The sequence below is a fragment of the Hemibagrus wyckioides genome, linkage group LG20 (genome assembly GCF_019097595.1).
Source record: "Hemibagrus wyckioides isolate EC202008001 linkage group LG20, SWU_Hwy_1.0, whole genome shotgun sequence".
Lineage (NCBI taxonomy): Eukaryota > Metazoa > Chordata > Actinopteri > Siluriformes > Bagridae > Hemibagrus > Hemibagrus wyckioides.
In genome coordinates, this window is record NC_080729.1 from 17,826,434 (window position 1) to 17,844,421 (window position 17,988).

Sequence of the window (17,988 nt, forward strand, 5' to 3'; positions counted from 1 at the left end):
AAAGCATATTATTATTGTTGTTGTTGTTATTATTATTATTATTATTATTATATTTAGTCAATTAAATACATTGAAAATAATCAATTATTGATTATTCTTTATTATATATCACATGATTACTAAAACTGGTAATAGTATTAATTATTAATTATTATTTAATTTTCTTAAATATAGCAAAATATTATTAGAGTTATTAATTGCTAATAAATAAATAAAGTTAAAGCGATATAAGATGATTGTATAAGAAGATTGTTATTGATTTAGTTGAAAGTCAGTAATATAAATAAAACAATATACTTATGTTATAATATTGTTTTGTTATTATGCTTTACCAGATAATAATAATGATAAACACACTGAAACATAATGATATTATTATTATTATGATTACCATGATGATGATGATAAAACTCCGCCTCCATGTCATCCAGGCATCATTGCAGTCGTGATCTTCTCCATCCTCTGCACGCTGGTGTTCCTGGTGCGCCACATGTTCCACCACAAGGGCTCGTACCACACCAACGAAGCCAAGGGGGCGGAGTCTGCGGACTGCGCCGATGCCGCCATCATCGTCAACGACCCCGCCTTCACAGAAACCATTGATGAGAGCAAGAAGGAGTGGTTTATTTAAGCTCCTGCTGCATGAGGAGAGAAGGAGGAGGAAGGGCGGAGTTACAGTGCATACACCGACACAGAGACACGTCACGTGACCAACATTAACTGTGTGTGTGTGTGTGTGTGTGTGAGTGTGAGTGTGTGAGTGTGTGTTGCATCGTACGTACAGACGGACAAACCCAGGTGTGTCCAGGATTGAAGCTGTGTATATCAGAACTTCATCCTGTTCACGTCGTCTTGCTTTCCATGGACTGACGCATGGAAGCTACCGGAAGCATCCATCAGAACGGTGGATGAACTTCTTCTGACTGCCTTCTTCACTGACCCCAAGAGCACAACAGAGACTTGCGTTAAACACAATGACGTGTGATTGTACGTGGGTTTGTGTCCAGCGGTCCGGCGTAGGAGCATGGGTCATGATGTTCCTCACTGCTGCACTGCGTCCTTTATGTTCTTCCTGTTTTATGTGTCCTGTAGCTGTGTTCATCCCTGCTCTGTGTGTGTGTGTGTGTGTGTGTGTGTGTGTATTTCCACACATGGAAAATCTAGGAATCTTTCCTCCAGCCTCGTTATTGCTCTGGGTTTTAATACAGAAGGTTCGAAACAACTGTCAGAGAAACAGGAAGTGTCTCACTGCGTTTAATTATTCATTTAACACCAAGCGACTGACCGGCTTCCGTTCTGCTGACCATCCTGAGGGATTTAACTCCAAACTTTAAATGCTTAAACGAACAAATCCACCGTTCTTCATTTTACAGTGTTTGTCCGATTGGTTGATTTTGTTTGGTTGTTTGTGTGGCTGAAAATATACGAAAGCAAAATGGCGAAAAAGCACAGAGAAGTGAAGATGTTTTGGCTTTCTATCTTTCTTTCTTTTTGTTTCTGTCTTTCTTTTTTATTTTTACATAATTTTCTTTCTTTCTTTTTTTTCTTTATTTGTGTTGTTTCTGCTTTTATGTTTTGTTTTTTGGTTACAAAATGACAACCAACTAAAGATTCTTTCTTTCTTTTTTATTATTCTTTTTTCTCTTTCTTTCTTTCTTTTTTCTTTCTTTATTTTTCTTCCTTTTTTCTTTCTTTCTTTCTTTCTTTTTTTAAAAATGTTTCTGTATTTATTTATTTCTGTATTTATTTATTTACAGAAATGGAGACTTTTTCTTTCTTTCTGTCTGTCTTTCTTTCTTTCTTTCTTTATTTATTTTTCCTTTATTTTGTCTTTACTTCAGGCATTTCTGTCTTCATTTATTTGTTTCGTTTATTTTTATTTATGTATTTATTTGTTTGTTTGTTTATAATATATATATATATTTGTATTATATATTTTGTATACATTTTTCTTTATTTTGTTTGTTTGTTTACTCTTTTGTCCATTGTAAAAAGCAAGACAGTGCCAAAATGACTTTTTTCCCCCCACAGGATACAGAAGAGGATAAATAATTTGTTTGTTTCTTTGTTTACATGTATGGTTCTAAAGTAAGACACGGTGCCTAAAATGTGTTTGTTTGTTTGTTTGGTGTGGTTCTGAAGTAAGGTACGGTGCCAAGATGGCCTTCCACTGGCTAGCACTGGATCCAGAACTTAAGGGACATTGTTTGTTTGTTTGTTTGTTTGTTGATGTCATTTATTTTAATGCATGGTCCTAGAGTAAGCCTCAACCCGAGCTTCTTACAAGAACTGCAGCACAACCTCATGCATGTTCTCTGCTGCGCTTCGCCACAACCCTGATTAGATCTGACGTGCAGCTTAAATAAATCCTCACGACATTCAGACCAGATCAAGATCAGATAAAAAAAAAAACATAACAACAAATAAATAAATAAAAATAAAATACACACATCATAAATATCCTGCTGATCTAAAAGGGAAGGACTGGAGTTCTTGTGTTGTTTCGTCGGCATTTCACTTTTGCTGACTGGTTACAGTGTTGTCCAGTGATGGCTGGGAGATGGACAGCATTTTACTCCTACATATCTACAGTCATGTGCAAACGTTTGTGCCCCCCCCTGCCTCTCATCCATGGTTGCTGAATGGAGGTGGACAAGGGGGGGGGGGGGATAAAGTGCAAGTCTAATTTCGCAAACGATGTCCAAAAAAATACTTAAAACCATGAACACAATGTTCAGTAATTAGAAAAGATGCACAGATTTGCTGATTTCTTGCTTTCTGTCAGTATTAACATCCTTAAGGATTTCTTTTCAGGAACCTCACGTGACTATAAAACTTTTGTCTTAAAGGGTGTGTACACTTTTTTGCACACATCTTTAGAATAGAGAATGTAGGTTTCCAAACTGGCTCCAGCTTATCATGATGTTTGTTTATTTGGAAGCATTATCGTTTTTTATTAAAGCGAGCGATTTCACGTTTGTCGCCTTTAACGTTTTGACGCCTCGTGTTGTTCTGAAACGAAGCAGACAGACGCTGTGAGACCAGGCTGTAGACGACACACGCAGGCTATTTTCCTCTGTTCTTATAATCATGTAACCTACATCATCTGATCTGCTGTTATGTAAATCATCTTTTGATGGGCTTGAGAAAAATGTTATGTATTGCTTCTTTAATTATTATTTTTTCCTCCCGGATGCAACGTAACAATAAATGTAAAGTGAATGACTTTAAATATTTATATATTTACAGAAAGTCAGCACAAGAAATCTGCTGTTTTTTTGTTTTTCTTCTTACCTTCATGTGTTATGATATATAACAGGTGTATGAATGCAGTGTGTGTACGGTAATGAAAACATTGCAGAAATCAATAAAATATTGCATTGTTTCTGGTTTGACAAGCCAGTAAGATCCCAAATCTGACCTTCAGCGGAGGGAGGGGGTGAAATTTGATATCCTCTGCAGCTAGACGGACTACATGCAGTTTATTTCCGGTCATTTCTACCCGTCATGTCTTGCGGCTTATGAGTACACAATATACAAATATGGATGTATATTTGTATATATGTATGAAGACTTTGTACTTTCTTGCATGTCCTTAAAAATCTAGATGTTCTGGATCTTCTGTCAAACACCTAGATTTTGAGGAATGAAATAAAATATGAAGAAATTAAAACATGTGCATAGACTATCCGTCATATTTATGTTCATTTGTTGCTGTGACTATGATATATCCCTAGAAACTGAGCAACATTTTTACATATTCGTTCACAACAGATGGACTAGTTTAATCTGCCACAGTTCTGATATACTAGTCAGCTATAGCGAATATACCTCTTGATATATTCATATCATTTTCTCACTTAAAACGAATGAAAATGAACAAGAAATCATTTCACTTTATCTGTAAAATAGGATACAAAAAGCAACATTTTAACACATTACTTTGAAAAAAATGGATTATAACGTAGTAATAATAATAATACTTTTATAAAAATTAATTAATTAATTAATTAATATCAGTCAGGTAAGCTTCCCTTCATATAGTTTTTTTAAACAACGAAACGGAACGTCATTCCGTCAAGTCCGCGTTTCCGCCGGACGAATTTAAAATGTGAGCACACTGTGACGGCGAAATCATTGGTTGAGTCCCAAATAGGCTCCTTTCGCACACGTAGTGCCCTTCGGTGGCGCGCAGAAGGCTTTACTTTATCCCCTCCGTAGTGCACTTGCTAATGGAGTCTGGATGGATTTGGGCTCCGGCGCCATTTTGCCTCTCGATGTAACTGCAGTTGTAGCTTTGTTAGCGAAAACTGGACTGCGTTACACGGGAGTCGGGGTTGGACGGGTGATATTTGTTATTTTTGGGGGATTTACAAATTGGAAAATTATCCGAAAAGTTGGAATAAATTGTAGGTTCGTCCTCCTTTCATGTGTCCGTCATCTGAAGATTGAGAAACACGCGCTGCTGGACAATGGTAAGTGCGCGCATTTTAGCCGGCTAGGTTTGTTTAACTAAAAAAAAAAAAAAAAAAAAAAAAAAAGAAGAAGCCCACGACCCGTGGCTACTAGTTTAGCTTAACCTGTTTAAACTGGCTACTGAGGTTTAGAACTAGTCGCTATACTACGTTTCATTATTAAGTATTACACGCTGTTATATCTTGTAGCTAAGCGACGCATTTGTCACGAGCTTGTCACCAACTCGGGCCTCCCGGTAACTCTAGCTTAGCTAGCTCTTTAGCTTTAGCGGCTAGCCCTGAAACCTAGCATATCGGAAAGGTTTCGTAATGATGCGCGGTCCTTTTTTCTGCACTGATTATGATTAGCTTGTATTAAATATTTCAGTTTTATCCACCAACACGTTGTGTGCGAGACCGTGAAAACGACATGTCATTAGCTAACCATTATCAGCGCGCTAACGTGATGCTTTGACGTAAGCCCATATCCCATAATAATAATAATACTAACATCCCATAATAACAATAATAATAATGCTGACAACATCTCATAATAATAACAGACAGTCGGGGCGTTTAGACAGCTGAAACTGTACTTAATTCACTGAAAGGGTGTTATATTCCACATCTGCATGGTGTGGAAACATGTTGACAAACATCTGGATGCTGATTGACAAAAACAGCAGGTGTTTTTAATATAAATCCCTTTCTAATACCTTGGGGTTTCTATAGTAACAGCACATTTGGATGAGGCCTATGGAAGGAGTCTCTAGTTTTAGTCAGAAGTGAAGTCCTGTGTCAGAAGTGACAGAAGTGAAGTTCTTTCTATATATATATATAATATATATATAATTTTTTCTCTTATTCAATTCGAAAGCAAGGATAAAAAAAGTACAATTGTTAATAAAATGTCAAATCTCTTGTGGTGTAGGAGGAATAAAGCACTCTAGAGGAAAGTAATCTATGAATCACACTTCACTGTCATTGAGGGACTCCCTGAAGTTATTTATGCCATATGAACACTTCTAACTCCTATGAGGTGCGTCATATAAAGTGGACGCATGTGTACACCGCTTATAGTAACGCTGTTGTACTCGATACACCTGTATACTCACGAGCATCCACTGACCGAGTAGTCTCTGGTCATGATGGCGTCAATCTGGTACTGAGCGATGTCGAGGAGAGTTTTTCACGTCTGTAGAAGGGCTTCTGTCTGCTGTCGTCGATCTCCTGAGGGCCACAAAGCGTATTTGTTTACCTTTAGCTATAATGTGCAATAAAAATTTATATATTTAATCCGTACGTACGTCTTTATTAATCTTTCACTAAAGTTTACATGTTTGTGTAATGAACTAAACTTTTCCACTGAAATTCTAAAAGGTTAGGAAATGCAGATTTTCATCACATTCGCATGCATATGCTAATCATTCAGAAATTGCAAAGTGCCTTCCTCACTCAGCTTATTTGCGTTAGCGGCACTCACCCAAGTCTCCATAAAAGGTCAAGTGAAGAGACAGCTGGGAAACAAAATATGTAGTAATATACAACGATCAGGTATAACATCCTGAGCAGTGAGAGTTGAAGTGAATAAGACTGATGATCTCCTCATCATGGCACCTGTTAGTGGGTGGGATATATTAGGCAGCAAGTCAACATTTTGTCCTCAAAGTTGATGTTAGAAGCAGGAAAAATGGACAAGCGTAAGGATTTGAGCTTTGAGTTTGACGAAGGGCCAAATTGTGATGGCTAGACCACTGGATCAGAGCATCTCCACAACTGCAACTCTTGTGGGGTGTTCCCGGTCTGCAGTGGTCAGTAGCTATCAAAAGTGCTTCAGTGGTGAACCAGTGGGTGGCCAAGGCTCATTGATGCATGTGGGCGAGAGAAGACTGGCCCGTGTGATCCGATCCAACAGTCGAGCTACTGTTGCTCAAATTGCTGAAGAAGTTAATGCTGGTTCTGATAGAAAGGTGTCAGAATACACGGTGCATGACGGGTCAGGGCTGTTTTGGCAGCAAAAGCGGGACCAACACAATTTTTGGTCATAATGTTATGCCTGATCTGTGTATAATATTATAGTTATTAAGCATCTTTAAGCAATTGTTTTCGGATTATGACTCTGCAAAGACAGATCGTATCGTCCTCCGTTTATACTACACCGTTTGTTTCGTCATAATTTAATAAAAGTTTTATTGGTCTTCATTTATTGGTTATTGTTTGCTCGCTTTCTTTGTTTCTTAGGTTTCATTTATTAATGACGATATTAATAAAGAGCAGTAATCTGTGCAGAATATACGATTATATGGAGCTGATCAAGCTGAGTTTCACATGAATAGGTTAAGGTTTCTTCACAAATCCAAATTTCTTAAATATCCATCCATAGGATATTTCTATCAGGCTTGATAAATGAGACCCCATATAGTTATTTTGCAATGCCAAGGTAACTTTTTAGACACTTTAACATGACAGTGGATTGATTTCGTCGTACATTACGGTGGCATTGTTTTGCTTCAGTAGGGTGTCGCATTTAAAATAGTTCCCTATTACAAAAGAAGAACTGCCTTGCTGAATCCCAGCTCTGAGGGGAAAAAAACATCTCCGGTTCGATCCTGAGCTCGTGTTAAGGTCTGTCTGGGGTGTTATACATTCTCTTCGTGTCTGTGTTACTTTTCTCTTACTCCTCAAAACATACTTGGATTGGCTGTAGTAAATTTGCCCTAGGTGTGAATGAGTGTGTGAATGTTTTCCAGTGACAGACTGGGAACACCCTCTCATTGTTCCCAGTATCCACAGCGATCCTGACTGACCAAACTGCTATTTTCTGCATCAAAAATAGAAAAACAGAGCGCGATGTACTCTTCTGACTTATCAATCAGTATAGTGCGGATGTGGTGGAAATAAGTTAAGCGTCTCAACAACAACTTCCTCTGTCCTTAGTCACTTCCTCTTTGGCCGAGATTGTGAAGCCGAACTCCGCTGAACCTCGGTGCTCAGTAGCCTCGTTTTATCCAGTTAAGACTTTTGATCTCTGATTGCCCTCATTCACTTAGCTGCCAGAAAGCGTGACACAACAACGACGACAACGACTGATTAGCCTAATTTATTGTGTTGAGCTCGGCCATTGTGTATGAGATACGGATCTCATGGTTCTAAGGAAAACAACTCCAGCCCAGACGTGTCTAAATTAACAGCAAACCTACATAGCCTTCGAGTTCGGTCGAGTTTCACTACTCCAAAGTGACTCAATATTACGAACGATCGCACGATCGAGCTAATTGCCAGTTCAGAGTCATGACCCGGTGCAAGATCAAGCAGTGACACCGCCATCTCTGACTATGACTGTTATTTGCCCACGCTCTTGGTGCTGTTGCCATGGTTACAAGGAGGAAACCGCGGGATGTAATGAATAGTGTCGCTTCCTCACAAGCCATGATTATCCAGAGGGAAAACAGCTGCAGCTTCTATTTCGGAGAGAGACAACGTCAGAGTGATAGACAGATGTGTTAATTTCACGTATTGCCCCCCCTTCCTCAGGCTCAGGTGTCACATGCACCTTGCAAGGAAACTGATGCAAGGTGACCATGATTCAGACATCAGTTTCCTGAAGCATTAATCATTCCTCCTTTAGTATTTTTAATTCCTGTCTTCACTTGTTTATCACTCATTAAACAAGTGATCGTAAAAACACATCACCTATGATTAAATTGTCTTCTGCGTGTAAGTCATCATGTAACCCCTGACCTTCTCTATTTGTCCTACAGGTTTCTTTCCTGACTCTTACTTAAGTGTCCCCCCTACATTCGCTGGGTGCTCTGCCTCCACGTCCCGAGGCCTCGTCTTTTCCTCCACGTTGACACCACTGTCCGCCGCGCCCTATGGAGGACTAGCTGGGCGCCACCTCATCGAGCCAAGGGAGACGAAGAGCCAAACACCAGGAAGAGATTCCGACACACAGCAGCAGGGAAGACGGGGAGAGGACAGAGGATGTCGTCTACCAGGAGCCAGAACCCTCACGGACTCAAACAGATTGGGCTGGACCAGATCTGGGATGACCTGCGAGCGGGCATTCAGCAGGTGTACACGCGCCAGAGCATGGCCAAATCTCGCTACATGGAGCTCTACACGTATCCTGCGTGCTCGTTCAGTTGCTACGAGGAATATAATATGATGAATATAATTCCTCCTGACCTTTATTTATAAGAAAGTGGCTAAGGAAATTCATATTCTTAAGCCAGCAATCGTTATCCCTGTACTGAGTTTATCTTATTGCTTATTGTTATTATGCATAACATTAGAATTATTCCAGTGCTGATTCATTTTCTGTAACAGCAGCTCTGACTTTAGGCCCAGTCACGTTATTGTTTACACAGATCAGATGCACGTGGGGAGCGAAGGCTGGCCCGTGTGATCCGATCTAACAGACGAGCTACTGTTGCTCAAATTGCTGGAGAAGTTAATGCTGGTTCTGATAGAAAGGTGTCAGAATAAACAGTGCAGGACGGGTCAGGGCTGTTTTGGCAGCAAAAGCGGAGACAATATTTGGCAGGTGATCATAATGTTATGCCTGGTCCATGTATATGGTAATCTGCAGGAACGCTGAAGCTTTATAATAATAGTTTGTGTTGTAATTTATCAACAGACACAACATATTTTTGTTGTCCATGTTTCAGCCTGTGGTTTGTATCTGTGTAAGTTCTTGACTCCATGCTTCCAGTCATGTGTATAATTACTGCACCAGTGTGCACCAGTCGAATCAGGCCCGCGGGCCGGGCATCCCCCAATCCAAACCTTCCAAGAAGACAACCACTCCAGGAGGAGCTCAGTTTGTGGGCCTTGAGCTCTACAAGAGACTGAAAGAGTTCTTGAAAAATTACCTTACAAACTTACTAAAGGTAAAGGACAGAAAAGATGCTGATAAGAATAATACCATCAATTTAAAATAGTTGAAATGTAAAACTGACGTTTTACTATATTCTTAGGATGGAGAGGACTTGATGGACGAGAGCGTTCTGAAGTTCTACACGCAGCAGTGGGAAGATTACCGGTTCTCCAGCAAAGTGCTCAACGGTATCTGTGCCTACCTCAACCGCCACTGGGTGCGTCGCGAATGTGACGAGGGTCGCAAGGGGATCTACGAAATCTACTCGGTACGGTGCTCTGGAGTCGTGTGTATATGTGTATATGAGTGAGAGTACTCTGTGATGTATCGTTTTTGTTTTTTCTTTTTTCTTCCAGTTGGCCTTGGTGACCTGGAGAGAATGCCTGTTTCGGCCTCTTAATAAGCAGGTTTGTGTTTCATGCTACGTGGGAGGAATCTTTTTTTGGGATTAGTGTCTTGTAAGTGCACTAGATGGCCGGAAAGTATATGGTAACCTGATCCGTCCTTATCTAAACAATTGTCACAAATTTGAAAGCACCCAATTATATAGAATGTCTGTACACTGTAGCTTTACAATTTCCTTTCACTGAACTGAGGTCCAAATCTCAGCATGACAAAGACATGGTGTGTTAAAGCTGGACTAACCCTTCTGAACACCTTTATGATGAACTGAACAGCCCAGACCTCCTCACTTAACATCAGTGTCTGATCTCACTATTACTCTTGTAGCTGATTGAAAACAAATCCCCACAAACGTAGAAAATCTGGAGCTTATTTTAACAGCAATGGGGAATACAGCTGGACTGGGATTGTTCAGGTGTGCACAAACGTTTAGTCTACAACAACAATGTACTAAATGATGCTTTGCTTTAATTTTGGCTCAATAAAGACGTGAAGTTGTTCTGTTCACCATGCTAGGTTACAAATGCAGTATTGAAGCTCATTGAGAAGGAGCGAAACGGAGAGACCATCAACACCAGACTCATCAGTGGCGTGGTTCAATCTTACGGTGCGTCCTCACGCTCTCGAGACCTGTTGCTTTAACTTTCCTCATCAAGTCAGCTCATGGCTTGAACGCAACCTTCTGCTTTTTCTATAATCATTTCCACCTTGTTGTAATATGTCCTAGACCAACCGTTCCCAAACTTCTTACAGCCAGGGATCCTGATTATTCTATTTTCTGAATGTAATCCAACTGTTGAAATATTTAGCTCATTAAAAGGTAACAGTTTGGCTATGTATTGAAACTGTAAACTTTGGTTTAGTGAAACTTCTTTGAGAACATCATAAAGCTTATGATACAGCAAGCCGGTGTGAAATGATTGAAAAACTGGATGTGATCTGTTTCAGACTTATCGTCTACATATGAGTGGTGCAAACCACTTATTTGTTATAGTAGTAAATAATAATAATAATGGGAGATTTCTACCTGTGTTTAGTTGAGCTGGGCCTGAACGAGGACGACGCCTTCGCCAAAGGCCCCACTCTGTCCGTCTATAAGGAATACTTCGAGACTCAGTTCCTGGCCGACACTGAGCGCTTCTACACCAGGGAAAGCACAGAGTTCCTGCAGCAGAACCCGGTCACTGAATACATGAAAAAGGTCTGGCACTGACAAGGTTTTTTTTTTTTTTTGGAATGTCAGGTGGTTAGTTGTGCAGCCAACTGGTTAACCTAATATGCATTTTTTTTTTAATACGTTAAACCCCAGACAGGAATTAAGGAATGTTTCTCTGTATCAAGAATTTGGAGGATGGATTCGTCTGCCAAATTGCCTTATAAGAACAAACGTGCAAGCATTTAGAGTTTCAGACGCTGCTGTACATGCCTTTTGAACTAGCAGCTTCCTCTGTTTAAAATGGCACGTTTAATCCAGATGAATCAAAGTGGATCACAGATTTGTTGATTTTACTGTGTGTGTGATTTCGCCTAAAATGTCTAATGCTGTTTTATAAATGTGCGGGTGCAGGCGGAGGCACGCTTGTTGGAAGAGCAGAGGAGGGTACAGGTCTACCTCCACGAAAGCACGCAGGATGAGCTAGCCAGGAAGTGTGAGCAGGTTCTCATTGAAAAGCACCTGGAGATCTTTCACACAGAATTCCAGAATCTTCTGGATGCAGACAAGAACGAAGGTATGGAGGTCTAAATAAAACTCGGAGCAAGCTTCAGTAAAATGTCTTGGTTGCTTTTGCTCTGAGAGTTTTACATTTTGAATCGATTATCCTCGTCTGCAGATCTTGGCCGCATGTACAACCTGGTGTCTCGGATCACAGACGGTTTAGGAGAGCTCAAGAAGCTTCTAGAAACGCACATCTACAACCAAGGCCTAGCTGCTATTGAGAAATGTGGGGAAGCTGCTCTTAATGTGAGTGTGAAGAGAGGGTCTAATACTAACCTCATGGGTTAAACACCTTCTTCTGTACACCTTTTGACCGTGTGTATGTCTTTTACATTTTATCCAGGACCCCAAAATGTACGTCCAGACTATTCTGGATGTCCATAAGAAGTACAATGCCTTGGTGATGTCTGCGTTTAACAACGATGCTGGATTTGTTGCTGCACTGGATAAGGTAACTCTTTCATTAAAGAAATGTGGTCATTTAATGGTCAGTGATGTGCACAAGTCTGGCTGTGAAACTGGTTTGTTTGTCGCTTTTTCCGAACAGGCTTGTGGGCGCTTCATCAACAACAACGCCGTCACCAAGATGGTCCAGTCGTCCAGCAAATCCCCTGAGCTTCTGGCTCGATACTGTGACTCTCTGCTTAAGAAAAGCTCCAAAAACCCAGAGGAAGCAGAGCTTGAAGACACTTTAAATCAAGTGGTGAGTTTCAGTACTGCATATAAATGTCACACAGACATCTTTATAACTTAAAACATGCACACTTGAGTGAAATCTTTTGTTTTGAAAAGTTTCTGGTGGTTGTCCAGAAAAGTAATCTCTGGGTGACAGAATTTTCAAAAAAAAAAAAAAAATCTGCTACTGATTTGTCGTGTTAACTTGCATAGACAAGTGGACTTCAGTTGTTTTCCACAGTAACTCAGTTTGTTTTCCCCTGACCTCATTCTCCAGATGGTGGTGTTTAAGTACATTGAGGATAAAGACGTGTTCCAGAAGTTTTATGCGAAAATGCTGGCCAAGCGTCTGGTCCACCAGAACAGCGCCAGCGACGATGCCGAGGCCAGCATGATCTCCAAACTCAAGGTTCCGCCAGCTTGCTTTAAATCCGGCACTTCTCTTACAGTCGTGTCAGGACTGATTTTTGGATTTATGATTTGATTTGGGAATTTGTCGTGTCTCCATACAGCAAGCGTGCGGCTTTGAGTACACGTCCAAGCTGCAGCGCATGTTCCAGGATATCGGTGTCAGCAAAGACTTGAATGAGCAGTTCAAGAAGCACCTCACTAACTCGGAGCCTTTAGACTGTACGTACCAGCGGCTCAGATCACCACCCATGATGCTTTATCCGTTTCTAAAGCTAAACTTATCCTAAAATGAATAAACTGCTTAACGTGGCACTTCCACAAAATAGTCATAGCCTGTACATTTCACTTATATCAAACATCCTGATTATATGAATATTATTATGCAAATAAGAAATGTCCATATAACCCCACCCCTTACTTTTTTCAGTAAACTGATCATAGTATTTATAATTGACTAAACAGTCCAGTGGTTTTCAGCAATTTTATTGTTTATAATAACAGCAAAACCATTAAGAATCTTGGGATTGAACCTATCTGAGCACTGAAACTGACAGTTTTATTACAGTAAAGCTGATAATTCTGTCACTCTTACTAACTTTTATAAATTGTGTCCTCCTTCCAGTGGATTTCAGTATCCAGGTTCTTAGCTCCGGTTCCTGGCCTTTCCAACAATCTTGCACTTTTGCGCTGCCTTCTGAGGTACTGCACACACAAACGCAAACACACATACACAACACACTGTTTAGACTCCACTAATGTTGGCACACAGCTATTTAATTAGGAAGGGCGGATGGTCCATCATCACTGGCATCCAAATACTGCTTACCATCTTGTTCTCACATTCATTTCCTCAACCAAGGGAGTGTTATCCTCTTAGCCAAGGATTCTGTCTGCACCACTGAATGCCCAGATCACACATACTCTCTACTCCATGAACATGTCCTTTTTATTTTTCTTTTCTTTTTTAAACTACAAAAGCCTGACTTGACTTTAACAATTTGTTAAACAGACTTTTTCATTGCATTGCAGTGTACATGGTGAAATGTTCTGAATGCTCTCTTGCTCTCTCCAAACACACACACAGTTGGAGAGGAGTTACCAAAGGTTCACAGCCTTCTACGCCAGCAGACACAGCGGTCGCAAACTCACCTGGCTTTACCACCTGTCCAAAGGAGAGCTGGTCACCAACTGCTTCAAGAACAGATATACCCTGCAGGTAGACACACACACAGCACATTTGAAGCAGAAATAAATAGCTGAGCATAGCTTAGGCCCTTCGTTTATATATGTGTGTGTGTGTGTGTGTGTATATATATATATATATATATGTATGTGTGTATGTATATATATATATATATATATATATATATATATATATATATATATATATATATATATATATATATATATATATATATATGTATGTGTGTATGTATATATATATATATACACACACACACATACATACACACACACTGATCAGGCATAACATTATGACCGGTGCCAGGTGACGTGAATAACACTGATGATCTCCTCATCATGGCACCTGTTAGTGGGTGGGATATATTAGGCAGCAAGTGAACATTTTCTCCTCAAAGTTGATGTTAGAAGCAGGAAAAATGGACAAGCGTAAGGGTTTGAGCTTTGAGTTTGATGAAGAGCCAAATTGTGATGGCTAGACCACTGGATCGGAGCATCTCCAAAACTGCGGCTCTTATGGGGTGTTCCCGGTCTGCAGTGGTCAGTATCTTTCAAAAGTGGTCCAAGGAAGGAACAGTGGTGAACCGACAGGATTATGGGCGGACAAGGCTCATTGATGCATGTAGGGAGAGAAGGCTGGCCCGTGTGATCCGATCCAACAGACGAGCTACTGTTGCTCAGACTGCTGAAGAAGTTAATGCTGGTTCTGATAGAAAGGTGTTAGAATACACAGTGCAGGACGGGTCAGGGCTGTTTTGGCAGCAAGAGTGGGACCAAGACAATATTTGGCAGGTGGTCATAATGTTATGCCTGATCTGTGTATATAATTGTTATATTACACAATGATTTGAAATATTTTTAACTGTTTTTCAAAAAGATGCGAGTAATGCTTCGGACCATTCTATCACTTCTAGTTCCATCTATAGCACTTTCCTAGTGGGTTAATTTATTAAACACCGGTTCTAATCATACTTGCTTTATCTTGTGAACGCTGCGTGTGCACGACCTCAGAAATTAACCCGACATGTCTGTGTTGCAATACCAACATGAATAGTGGGGTCAGTATAGTGCCATGCGACACTGCGTTCTCTTGTGACTAAACAAACTGACATTGTTTTAACCTAACATGGTGTACCATTCCTGTGTAGCCTTTTAACTTACTAAAAGGTCAGCTTGGGGTACCAGTCTCTGGGTCTCCTAAATTAGTACGTACTTTGGAATGTATGGTGAAGGTTTAAGACGCAGATCATAACAGCAGAAAGGTTGAAAGAAAAAAACGGTGTTCAGTGTTTCTGTGTATGAAATGACTAAACATTACAGTGTGACTTGTAAAATTTCTTTGATATACAGCTTTGGCAACAATTAACCCTAATCAAGGTGGCAGGGAAAAAATAAAAACCCTGCATAATTTTCTCTATATGTTGGCTTGTCATAATACTGGCTGTCAGTCAATGCAAATTAGCTTTGACAAGTACCTTTGATTGTGTGTGTGTGTGTGTGTAGGCTTCCACGTTTCAGATGGCCATTCTCCTACAGTATAACACAGAGGACGTGTACACAGTCCAGCAGTTGACGGACAGCACGCAGATCAAAATGGTGAGTATCTCTGATCACACCTGCTTCACCAACCACATGTTTGTCCCCGTGAATACCAAACGTAAATTTTTTTTCTTTTTCTCCAGGATATTTTGGTGCAGGTTCTACAAATTCTGTTGAAGTCCAAATTGCTGGTAAGTGGTTACTTGAATTTATGACCAAGGCTAAACAACATAAGCATGATACAGTACAGCGTTGTTGTATATGTTGCATGCCGACCATCATGATGCATGTCATGATGCAGGTCCTGGAGGATGAGAACGCTAACGTGGACGAGGTGGAGTTCAAACCGGAAACGCTCATAAAACTCTACCTGGGCTATAAGAAGTAAGTCACAGTTCATTTTTAACACTTTCTTCCAATCTATTTTGAGTTAATTATCGAATCCAATATTGTGACCCCTAGTTTAACATGATCAGTGTGAAAATACACTGACCAGGCATAACATTATGACCACCTGCCTAATATTGCGATGGTCCCACTTTTGCTGCCAAAGCAGCCCTGACCCGTCCTGCACTGTATATTCTGACCCCTTTCTATCAGAACCAGCATTAACTTCTTCAGCAATTTGAGCAACAGTAGCTTGTCTGTTGAATCGAATCACACAGACCGGCCTTCACTCCCCACGTGCATCAATGAGCCTTGACCGCCCATGACCCTGTCACCGGTTCACCACTGTTCCTTCCTTGGACCACTTTTGATAGATACTGACCACTGCAGACCGGGAACACCCCACAAGAGCTGCAGTTTTGGAGATGCTCTGATCCGGTCGTCTAGCCATCACAATTTGGCTCTTCGTCAAACTCAAAGCTCAAATCCTTACGCCATTTGTCCTGCTTCTAACATCAACTTTGAGGACAAAATGTTGACTTGCTGCCTAATATATCCCACCCACTAACAGGTGCCATGATTAAGACTGAGTATCTCCTCTTCACTTCATGCTCATAATGTTATGCCTGATCGGAGAAAGGAGCTAATTGTATTTTATTAAATTAAACCATAAACTCTTAATTTAGTTGTTTACTTTGTCTAATTAGAGACATGTAATTATGTACTAATTCAGTAAATTAAGAATTTTACTTGTCCCTCACTTAATCTCATTTTATTTGTCCAGTAAAAAGCTGCGCGTGAACATCAACGTGCCAATGAAGACAGAGCAGAAGCAAGAGCAGGAAACCACCCACAAAAACATTGAGGAAGACCGAAAGCTCTTAATACAGGTAAGCGGTCTTTCTGCACCAGGTAAGTACGTCTTTCTAATGTGCTTATTCGTTTATAATGTTAACGACTGGTCTCTCTCTAAGTAAATATCGGCTGCTTGTACGTCTGTAGGCCGCCATAGTGCGCATCATGAAGATGAGGAAGATGCTGAAGCACCAGCAGCTCCTGGCTGAGGTTCTTAATCAGCTCTCCTCCAGGTTCAAGCCCAGAGTCCCTGTTATCAAGGTACAAACTACCACACTAGTGCTGGATTTCCATATCTGATTGGTCAGAAGGTGTTGACTAATTTTCGGTAACAGCTTAGTCACGGACACTTTTGTGTGTGTGATGATAGATAGATAGATAGATAGATAGATAGATAGATAGATAGATAGATAGATAGATAGATAGATAGATAGATAGATAGATAGATAGATAGATAGATAGATAGATAGATAGATAGATAGATAGATAGATAGATAGATAGATAGATAGATAGATAGATAGATAGATAGATAGATAGAGGTGATATAGGTGATATAGGTGATATAGGTGATATAACATGTTTTGTTGACATCCTGCAGTTTGCATCAGAAGCTTTAATCAGAGTGTGGTCTTCTCTTCCAGAAATGCATCGACATTCTCATAGAGAAGGAGTACTTGGAGAGAGTGGACGGAGAGAAGGACACATACAGCTACCTGGCTTAACCATTTCCTATTCTCGCACCCCTCATCATCTCCCCATCCCCTCCGTCTCTCTCGCTCTCTTTTAAGTTTGTCCCTAATGTAGTAAACATCATTCCTTTTGACGTCGTTGGGAATGTGTGAACGGAGGAGGATTTTTTGTTTTCTTTCTTTTTTTTAATTTAAAACCGTGAAGAAGAAAGACGAGCAGGAAAAGAAGCGCGTGTTTAACGTGTGCGTCATCGTAGCCGGAGTCTGCTGAGCTGGACTTCCCTTTAAATCACCCCGAGCACATCGGAATGCGTTGGTCTCGCTTCACCCGAACTGGCTCAGGACGGACAGACTTCATTATTGTAAATAAACCCGGACATTTAATCCGATGAAAATCGATCTATTACTGAAAACCCCTGACCCGCTACGGTTTGCATGCAAACTGCCTATGTGCATTTAAACTAAAGACATTAAATGATACACAAAAAAAAAAAAAGAAAACCTGAAAAAGTAATGCATTATTAGAGGATTTATGAATACTACCGCATCGTGTTTGCGGTATTATGGCCAGAAAATTATGTTTTAACAAAGGAAAAAAAACTTTTAGCTACACATCCCAAGGAAAGCAGTGCGTGTTTGATCCGGTCCTTAGGCGTGTCCTTGGCATCGTTTCCTGTTATCAAATATATCATTTGTATAGTGTGGTTCACTTTTTTAAATGTGTGGTAAATAAAAATTAAAGGTTTCTGTATGCCGTCTGAAGCTGTGAAGTCTTTCGA

At 40.3% G+C, this 17,988-nt stretch overlaps 2 protein-coding genes across 2 annotated transcripts in view; both read left to right on the forward strand.

The window, feature by feature from the left end:
* cntnap2b (contactin associated protein 2b) overlaps positions 1-1,456 on the forward strand; it is a 51,698-nt gene extending 50,242 nt beyond the window's left edge. Inside the window, exon 25 of the mRNA XM_058417928.1 lies at positions 432-1,456. Coding sequence (XP_058273911.1) covers positions 432-631 — 200 coding nt within the window. The 3' untranslated portion in view covers positions 632-1,456. The remainder of the gene's footprint in view (positions 1-431) is intronic.
* Positions 1,457-4,270: 2,814 nt separating this feature from the next.
* Positions 4,271-17,736, forward strand: cul1a (cullin 1a). The gene is made up of 21 exons (XM_058418152.1): positions 4,271-4,475; positions 8,216-8,578; positions 9,169-9,346; positions 9,434-9,601; positions 9,690-9,740; positions 10,252-10,342; positions 10,773-10,936; positions 11,303-11,465; positions 11,568-11,698; positions 11,796-11,903; positions 12,000-12,155; positions 12,405-12,536; positions 12,640-12,757; positions 13,161-13,237; positions 13,623-13,754; positions 15,242-15,334; positions 15,421-15,468; positions 15,579-15,661; positions 16,449-16,554; positions 16,667-16,780; positions 17,162-17,736. Exons 2-21 carry the CDS (start codon positions 8,439-8,441, stop codon positions 17,240-17,242), a joined length of 2,334 nt encoding a protein of 777 aa, XP_058274135.1. The 5' UTR covers positions 4,271-4,475; positions 8,216-8,438; the 3' UTR covers positions 17,243-17,736.
* Positions 17,737-17,988: the final 252 nt, after the last annotated feature.

What these genes read in the sequence shown, in the direction of transcription:
- cul1a (XM_058418152.1), top strand. Translation starts at nt 8,439, where the DNA reads ATGTCGTCTACCAGGAGCCAGAACCCTCACGGACTCAAACAGATTGGG. An exon ending in AGAACAGATATACCCTGCAG is followed by an intron (nt 13,755 to 15,241) that starts GTAGACACACAC and finishes GTGTGTGTGTAG; the next exon opens with GCTTCCACGTTTCAGATGGC. An exon ending in CCAGAGTCCCTGTTATCAAG is followed by an intron (nt 16,781 to 17,161) that starts GTACAAACTACC and finishes CTTCTCTTCCAG; the next exon opens with AAATGCATCGACATTCTCAT.